This window comes from Falco naumanni, chromosome 8, assembly GCF_017639655.2.
Source record: "Falco naumanni isolate bFalNau1 chromosome 8, bFalNau1.pat, whole genome shotgun sequence".
Taxonomy (NCBI): Eukaryota; Metazoa; Chordata; class Aves; order Falconiformes; family Falconidae; genus Falco; species Falco naumanni.
The window spans coordinates 8766217-8775979 of record NC_054061.1 but is presented as its reverse complement, the minus strand read 5'-3'; the positions used below and the strand labels follow the sequence as shown (position 1 = coordinate 8775979).

At 43.8% G+C, this 9763-nt stretch overlaps 1 protein-coding gene across 2 annotated transcripts in view; it reads right to left on the bottom strand.

The window, feature by feature from the left end:
* Window positions 1-4631: 4631 nt before the first annotated feature.
* The window catches only part of SGCD (sarcoglycan delta), a 341209-nt gene continuing 336077 nt past the window's right edge, over window positions 4632-9763 (bottom strand). For both annotated transcript variants that reach the window (XM_040604641.1, XM_040604642.1), the window contains 2 exons: window positions 6941-7064; window positions 4632-5275 (listed from right to left, as the gene is read on the bottom strand). In XM_040604641.1, coding sequence (XP_040460575.1) covers window positions 5102-5275; window positions 6941-7064 — 298 coding nt within the window. In that variant the 3' untranslated portion in view covers window positions 4632-5101. The remainder of the gene's footprint in view (window positions 5276-6940; window positions 7065-9763) is intronic.

Below are 9763 nucleotides of genomic sequence, written 5' to 3'. Positions count from 1 at the left end.
TGTTTTTACTGTATGCACTTTTAAAATGAAAACATTATGGCACAATTACTCTTCCTCACTGGGCAGCTACTGGAATTCCTGATCTCCTGATGCTCAAGTGCAGGTAAGTGAACAGCCGGTAGCGTTTACTCAGTTTATTTATACTTCTAGCCCAGGATAATGTCTTTTAGCTTTCTGGGCTATTTCTTCCCATTTCAAATTTCAGGTAACCTCGCCCTCTGCACACATTTAAAGATATTTCATGTGATTTCCTCTTTTCACCCATTAACAAAGTTAGAGTCTTCCTGCCACTTTACTCTGTCAAATGCAAATTTATGATAAACCTGTATTTTTCCTGCCCAATTAAAAAAAGCACCATTAAAGTTAACACATTTCAGGAGTGAGGGCAACCAGAGAAGGGATGAATTTCTGTTAAGTCTTTGGTCTTTGTCTCACTCTCTTTTGCAATGTAAAACTTCAAGCCATAAAAACAAATATAAAGAAAATTGGCTTTTGTTGTAAACAACTGCATGTCAGTGTGTGTGTGCGTATATATATATATATATTCATACGTGTGTGCATCTTATGACAACAAAAGCTAATTTCCTTTAAGAACATTTGTATTTGCAAACTAGGTACGATGTGAACTAACCTGACATCTTCACAAGTTCCACAGGAATCTCTTTTTAACCTTGGAGTAATTTCTAGGGAGTGCTTTTTTAATTTAGACATCATTTTTCTATACTGTATATTGGAGATAGTATTTTTAGGCTTATGCCTTATTTTTTTTTGTGTTTGTGCAATGTGATATTTATGATTAAAGGAAAAAAGAAAACCCTCTTAAAATACAGCTGTTTGACAGCACGTGACTGAGATAACCAAAACCAAATCACTCTTGCACAGACTTAGTTTACTAAAAATGCATATGCAGGAGAGGCCTTATACATATTTTAGCAGCTACTGGCATTGCTTTGTACATTTCTTTGTACTCTTAAGCTACCCACCTCACCGACTACTGGGTAATATGCTTCAAAAAGTGTAAAAGAAGAAAATAAACCAAAAAATCCCCCCAAATAACCCCACAAAGAAACTTGAGAGAATGGATACGGTTGTATGGTCAGTATTAGAGTGTCTGCTTTTACTAATGGCAAAAGGGTTTTTTTTGTTTTGTTTTAGTTCTTTTTGCTTTAGAAAATCCATCCTAACTCACCTATGACGGCGGAAGGGTCGCACACTACCTATGGATAAGGTGCTGCTGTACCGGTGAGCGCTGACAGTCATTTTCCCGACCACTTACTAAAGTGTCGCATTTAAAGCAAATTTAACAAGGTCCCGAAGCCCTACAAAGTTGAGTTACGATACATAAACACAGTTACGAATGCTGCAGTATTCCTGGTTGCCTAAGGTATATTGAGATTAGTATCACAGCCCCTTGATTAGCAATTATTAATTGTGGGGTTGCAGTGCTGGTGGCTGCAGTGCAGACCTGCACACGGCGCGGAGCCGGGGTTCGGTCCCACAGCCACCCAAGGGTGCCCTGAATTGTCACCGGTCCAGCTCCTGTCCCAGCTCAGGCCACGAGGTTGTCGGCATCTCTTCCACTGAGCTCAGCAGCAACAAATTCACTGTCCCTTCCCCGCCTTGCCTTAGCACTGGGAGGTACAACAAACTCCAGTTTGAGAGAAACGCCATCTTCCCCAGACAGCAGGTGCTCCGTTGCACTGAGCCGCAGGGCCGAGTCACAAAGATATACACAAACCCTTGTTCGTTTTTGGCCTTTTATCGATGGCAGGGAGAGCCTACGGATGAAATTCCAGCCAGGGAGGCTTGATTTAAATGGACTCGGGGAAAACCAACCCATACAGGTGCAGCAACTATGAGGGACTTCTGGGCCAGGCAGGAGGACAAGGGACCCTCTCGTGCATTCGCCTCGTCCAGCACGGTGGGTCAGTCACTCCACAACAGCCCCCACCAACAAGCTGAGAAGCGTGAAATAGCTGGATGTGTTTGCAAGCTGCTTTTTAAACGAAGCGCCTGTTTTTTACCCTGGCATCCCAGACACGCAGTCCCGTTTGCTCCAGTTTGCCACTCACCGAACAGGAGGGGACTAATCACGCAGCCGCAAGCGCCGGCAGCATCACCCAAACCGCTGCCTTCAAACTCCAGTGGGACTTACATGATTTACCAGTCTCTATATGGGTTCAACCTTCCTAGCAGCCGTTCCTCATCTTTCAACACAACATATAATTTTATGTTTTTAAAGATGGAAAGATGATCGTCTAATATATTGAAGGAACTCGAATTGCTTTGTGTAGATGTAATTAAGGTACCCTTTGCTCACCTCAGAGAAGCGTCTGCAGCGATGGCACAGCTGTGTGAGGTTGTTCCCTAACAGCTCCCCCATAGAAATTCATACCAAAATAAATAGCGGGATGTCCTTAAGCGGTGTCATGGCTTCCGCGACACAAGAAGGTGATAATCTCACCGAGAGCCCAGCTGAGAAGACCAGCCACTCACAATTAATTTGTTGGGATGGCAATCCTCGGCAGAGGGTGTACAGGGCTAGGACCGAGCCGCCGGTGCCGCGGGAGTGGAGCAAGGGAACCAGGACGCAGCATCCCTGCTGGGTCAGCCCCCGCCTTCCTCCCCAGCACCCGTGCTCTGGGGGATGGGAAAGTTAACGCGGCTCATTTTCTGTGCAGGGTGCTCTTCCTGCAGCACGTGTCTGCACAACTGCTCACGCCGGATCTGTTTATGAATTGGGCCGTGCTTGCTGTAAGGTTTGTGATCCGTATTAAATGAAACAGGGGGAAAAAAAAAATAATTCTACAGTAAATGTAGGACTACGAATGGGACTTCAGTTGTGGTCCCAGAGGTAACGCACACAGTATTTCACTATATTTAACATGGTAAAAAAAAAAAAAAAAAGTTTGTATCACTCTAGGTGCCCCTACAGTCTTAATGCATTTCATTAATATCTGTTTTAAGTTGCACAACCAGTTCCCAAGACACCCTCCTGTCCCTCCCCCCAAATAAACTAGTTTTAATAACAAGATAAATATGATGTGCTTCTCCTTGCTGAGTGCATTGACTTAAGGCATAGGCACAATTCCCCTCTTTGAACAGAGATGGTATAGTCCTGTGTCCCAATACAATTGTTATCCTGGGTGACCCTTTGCATTCAGACGTTGACTCAAGACATAATAATTACAGGAATCATTCATTAACAAATAGTTTGAATTTGTTCATTAATTGGAAAGTGTTACTGAAATAAAAGCAGATCATTCAAACCTCTTTCAGGAATAAATTTTGCAGGAGTGCTGCTTTGTTAGACAGCAACACATCTAATCTAAACTCCACAGAAATCTTTCCTTTGAGTCCAGTCGGTTTTAGATCAAGCCAGAATTGTTCATTTAAAGGAAAAAAAAAAAAAAAAAAAAAAAAAAAAAAGATCAAACCCTGGTACTCTCCAGACCACAAGAAAATACGTGGAAATCTGTAAAAAAGGAATGGGCCATATTATTTCTAAACATTTCTGTCAGCTACGTTTTATCTTGAAGATTGCTTGAAGAATACCAGCTTTGCTTAGCTATCGCTAGGGATGGGCACAGATCTGTCATATTTGCACGTGAGGTAATATTTTCAAAAGCATCTCAGAGGCTTAGAAACCTTGCTGTCCTTGTGAGATTTACTGTGACTCAGATACTTCTGCAGTAATTAGTATATTTGTTTGTCAAGGATTTTCACACGCATGTGGATGCAATTATGGGTTGGAATTCAATGATCTGGGCTCTTCTCATCGTTTTTCAAAACTTGAACAATGGAAGTAATGTTACCAGATCATATTCCATGTTTTAACCTGCCCGTAGTGACTCCTAGACTTTAAAATAAGGAAAAATGCAACCGTGAAAAGATTCAACCACAAAGTTTTTGGGGCTCAAATTCTAGAGGAACCAGCATCCAAAGCCCTTGCTTTCCAGCAATCTGGCTTTGTCACAATCTTTGTAAATGCTTAAAGAAGTCTGTTTCATTGCCAGCATCTCTGATATTTGCAGTCTCCAGAAAATCTAAGTGACCTTGGACTATATGTCCTGGAAAGAAAGATAACAAAAAATCTGGCATAGCATCTACGTTACACACCTGATTTGTATCAATTTCTCAGGTTCTATGGGTAGAACAGGTAATTTTCTCTTTCTATAGGCATTGACAGGCAATGTCCAAATCTTAAATCTTCACACCAAACCTTTTCAAAATGAAAGGTGCTAATGGAGAGTGTGTGGGGTGATCCAGCACACCTCTTAACTAGGGAGGTTCAGGATTTTTCTATTTAGTCCAACTTTTGCAATTTTTTTTCCATCCAAGAACTAAATGCAATGCCAGTTTTGTTAGCACAAAGATGTCTTTAGGTTAGGGTTAGAGCTGAAGTGTCACATTTGAATAGCACAAGGCACCCCTGTCCATGCACAGGTAAGGCTCAGACCCCTTCTGAAAAATAAATTATTATTCCAGCAAGATCTGGGCTTTTCTACCAGCCAAGTGCAATCTCTCTATCCCAACAGGGAGCCATGCTTCAGGTGAAAATTAAAGAGTGCAATTTAACCTCAGATTAACCTGGCTATTTTGTTGGGATTTTTTTTTTTTTTTTTTTTTTGTGCCACCGATTTAATGGTGCGAAAATAATCAGAGATGCTTCTCTTCCCTTTGCATGTTGGTGGGTCTACGTTGGTTCCAGGGTTTTGCCCAGCCAGCAAGCCCATTGCTCTGAGAACATGATCAAAAACAAGGGGTGATCATTGGACTATATTAATACAGAAGGGGCCAGGGGAGCATCAATTCCAATTCAGCAGATTGTACCAGTAAATTTTGGTGTAAGAGAAATGCTACACAAATGTAACAGGGTCACCCTGGGATTCCTTGTACTGAAACATCATTTTACACAGAGGATATATATATATATATTTTATATATATATTTTTATATATATATTCACACACACGCGCGCGCACACACAAAAAAAGTCTTTGATAGGCTTTCTGTGTTCTAGTAAAAATAGTTGGCAGCTGCAATCTGAGACCAGAACTGGCTTTTGTGCTGCCTGCGATGCCCCACTGCAAATTGTCTCTCAAAGGCAGACGCTTGTATTTATCTGGCAGGTCGAGCTAGCGCCTGCCTGCGACAGAAATAACCTCCCATTGGGACACACACAGAGCTCGTAGATTTTTTGCCTGGACCCTGCAGAAGAGGAAGATCCTTGAGGCAAGTTAGGTAGTTTGATTTTTGCAGAATTCAACGTTATCTGAAGTCGGAGGTGGGGGAGAGAGAGAAAGAGAGAGAGAATTAGTGGAGAGCTGTTATTTTTGATCTTGTGTTTAAAGAAGCTTCCTTTGGAAAATCCAGCCGCTACAAAAACTGGCTGGGCAAGTGTATTAAGATGGGAAAGTCTGATACAAGCCTGGGTAAGCATATTATCTGCCTTTATCATGAGCCGCCTAAGACCTCCAGTTTGTTTCTGCTGATCTACCCACCATGTTTTCTTGGCTCGTAGCTTCCTGGGGCACCTGCACGTCTGGGTTAACCCAGCCAGAGGCACCCCACTGCGAGGTGGGGAGCACACAGTGGCTCCGCTCCTCCACCGGGGCTGCTGCACTGTGATCCCATCGCCAGTCACACCTGCAGGCTCCCAGCACTGACTTTCATGTGTATTTTATATATACGTGTAACACTTTTATGTATATTAAAAATAACTTAAATGCCATAACAGACCTGAATATCTCTCCTTCTGAAACAGAACATAAAAGCGAACATGTGGCGGCTCTGAGACACGTGGCAGCTAGAGGGGAGTGCTCTAACATCACTGAGAAGGGCACGGTAAGATAACCTGCACACCAGACTATTACAGGGCAACTGACAGTACTTGCTCTTATCTGGCAATTACAGTAACAGTCGCCAGTTTTAGTATCCAACCATCTAATCTCCTGAAAGAGGCAGGTCAATATATGCATTTTAAAAGCAACTTAGTGTTAAAACCATTAAGGCAACTGCTTGCAGTAGTGAAATGCCTTGGATCTCAGTTGCAGTATATTAGGTAAGAGGTTTTTGTTTTTTTGGGTTTTTTTTTTTGAGTTTTTTTTGTTAACACCCCATGGTCTGAAATGTCTTAAAAGGCAAATGTTTAGAAATAACAGGAATTGCAATAAAACCCCCACTCTACTTATTACACCTGACACTAAGACAGGAAAATGTTAGCTTGTGTTGGAGCCCTGTTGCCAGGAGGTTTGTGTTCCATGGGAAGCTCCTCCTGCAGAGCCTCCCGGTGGGTTCCCCAGCAGGAGCTCCTCAGCCACATCCTTCTGTGCCTTCCAGCACCGCGGCAGGAGGAGGGGTAAGAACCCTGTGCCCATGTACTTTTGAGACACCAGAAGAGGCTTTACTCAACACCGGTTTTACCTTTGTTCTCTGTTATATTTGCTCTCTTCCCCTTTGGAAGTCTCCCCAGTGCAACAACCTGTATCTCCTAATGTTCCCTTTCTTTCCAAAATGAAAACATCAGCTACAAAAGCTTTTCAGATAAATACCAGTGAATTAAGCTCTTCTTATAGAAAAATGTATGATAAAAGATTTAATTATGTTGGCCAAGTAAATCTTGTTTTAAAGTTGACAAGGAAACAAAGAGGTTAGGAGTACTGTATATTTTACAGCTGCATAAATCTGCTTGAACAACAGATGCTATTATCCAAGCACTTCAAAAATAATGAATCAGCCTCTGCCATAGAGTGAGTCTTGTTTGCATATGATATGTTCAGTCACTGCTAGCAGAAACTAAGCTAGGAAGCCCTGCTGCACCGCTGCTTTCATACCAGCGCTTCAAATGCAGCGGCTCAGTGACTCAGAAGGCTACACACCTGCAGGAGATCTGGGGCTTGCTTTGGTTTTGTGGTAGGGCTTCACGCCCTTCTCTTACCTCTCCATCTTTGGATTCCAGCCTGAGCTCTGTCCTGCACGTGGCTTTCAAGCTGCCGGCCTCCGCGTTGATCTCGATGCCTTTCGGAGCCTCCATCACCAGCGCGCGCGTCGGCGACTCCAGCCTGTAACAGAACGGGGAGTTACAGAGCCCGAAGGGTTGAACACTCATGGTCAGTCTCAGCCTGTTGCCTTGCACTGCCTGACTGCCTGCTGCACAGCACCGTAGGACCTACCGATGGTCAGATCCACACCTGGTTTAGTCAGTGGAAAAGACTTCATGCGTAATGTGGTCAAACACATCACAGATCTAGTCTGCTAACATTCTGTATCAACTTGGGTCCAGCTGCGAGGTGCAATAAAGCTTCCCCCATGACCAGCTTGCCCATATGCAAGTTCAGGTTTCTAACTAATCAGTGCTAACGGGGGATATTAGCAAAGCAGTATACCTACGCAGAGAGTGCAAGCACTCTTCTTCCTAAAACCACTGTTCAAGCAAGAACAAATTATTTCTCCTGGCTACCTACAATGTGAAGTTTGGAAGCGTTTAAGGACATAAGCGAATCAATGAAAACAACTAGGCTGAAGACCCTAAAATTCCTGGTCTGCAGTCCTATGCCTACATCACATTGCTCACCTCCAAGCCCCTCTCTCCGGCGCTTTGACCCCTCCTAACTGTGGACGCACCACACACAGGTATCTGACAACCCTGCTGTAGCACTAACACAGCCAAACCTTTTAATTCAGGCAATTGGGGTTATAATGCCATAAGATGTAGAAGTGCAAGGTTCATCTTCCTTGCTGATCATCCATTCATTGGTTTTGTATTATACTTGTCTCATCTCTTCTTGCTAATGCAGTCTTTTATTACTTTCTGTATTGAAAAAGATAATAAACCCCAATTCTCCCTCTTTGGGAATATCCTCTTAGTGGATTTTGTCACCATTTATTTACTGTACCATCACAAAATCTAGAGTACCATCTCCCCAGGTGAGGCAGGCAGGTGGAGTGGAACAGAAGCTCCTCTATTTCGGCTGCTTTGGGCTGGCGGCGCTGGGAAACCCAAAGCACAAGGCAGCAGCACGCAGCCACCGAGCTTACTTGGGCAGCTTTTAGGATTTGCTTGCATCACTGCAGTGACGCTTCAGCTGTTTCTCTGCTCTTCATATATAATCATTTGTGCAAGTAAGTGTATTCTTAAATGGACTCCTGCTGGTACTGAGACAACATTATGGGAGACTGAGGGAATTCAGCCGTATTTATTGCAGCCAACAGTTCAATAAAGCAAAGGCACAGTTCCCTCTGTGTGGCACTTTTCAAGTTATAACTTTCCCTCTTGTTGGTGTCTTCATATTGCTGCTTTTTGAACCCTTTCCCTCAAGACACCAAACTCATCCATAATTTCCTGGCTGACTCAACTAAATCTAAATTTCAGGGCAGAACTGAGCCATATGCAGCCCAAGGAATGAGCATGGTCTCATGCTTAACAGCCTCTGCACAATCTTTCTGAGCTGCTTTTTGTTTGCTCTCTGCAGGGAAGCTACGTTCTACATAAACCTTCTTCTGATGCTCCACTGTTATCACCCCTTGGCTGGGTTCTGTACGAGCAGTCTAAGGTTAAGACTGTTGCTACTCACTTTTTGGTGGTGGGTTTTTTTTGGGTTTTTTTTGTTTGTTTGTTTGTTTGTTTTGTTTTTTTTGTTTTTTCCCCCACCCCTCTGAATTGCAGATTGCATGGGGGAGAAAAAGCTTGCAAAGAGTGATGGCCATTAAATAGTACCACCTGGGATATGATTCCCTCTGACCTTCCTGCTGCAATAACTGCCCTTCCAATACCTGTTGGAATTTCTTTATGGTAAAACCAGTCACAGTGCACTCCCATAGCTTGCATAGGGGTGGCTTAACATGCTGGCTGCCCCACATCTTCCCTGGAGATTTCTGCCCAGGGATACAGTACGCTCTCATCCTCAGTGGTATAGCTCAAGGCTACCTTGAAAAATGAAGAATCTTCTGCTTGCACTAAGTCCCCAGAATCTGAGCTGCAGTGGCTGGGATGCAGGCACACATTCCCTCCTGCTGCCGCTGCTCCACAGGCAGCACCCTCCAGAGGAGAAGCAGAGCGCTGTGGCCAGTCATGTCTTAAGTCACTGTAGCTAAATTCACCAGAGGATGTGTCCAAACCCCAAGACAGCTGAGCTAATCTGAGGATAAAATAATTCCTAGGAACCATGGCCAGGTGACTCTTCAGCTCTCCAACATCTTAGTGACTCTCCAATTTCTTTGATGTCTTGGCTGTCTCAAAGTATTTGTTCATCTGTTAATCTTGTAGCTCTTCTGCTCACTGAGAAATAAATTCTGCAAGTGCAAAACAGTGGCCAGACACCACAGTGCAAATGCACTCATTTGCAGCAGCAGGAATTGAGCGCTCAATTCCTGCTCTGCACAGCAGCAGCCTCCCAGTCGCGTACCAGTGCTTCACTGGTGACTGTGGAGAGCTGGGAAATGCCTTCCTGTGGTGGGGGAGCATCAAGAGAGGACCAATCTGCATATCTCTCCCTGTGCACACAGGTCCCCCTAATAGCAAACTGAGTTAAATTCATGCTTGGAACAAGATAAAAAGTACCGGGCAATCTACAAGATAACGATGTCCCGAAATTTTATTCTCTTCCTGTATCTGACAACGTGACTGAGTTATTCTCCCTCCTCCACCTAATGAGAACCTACAAGCAGGGTAACAGCATCTTACAAACACCGATGAAAACCCATGCAACTTTAGAGGCATCCTACTCCCTGCAGAGCTTCTTGCCTCACGGAGGCACCAAGG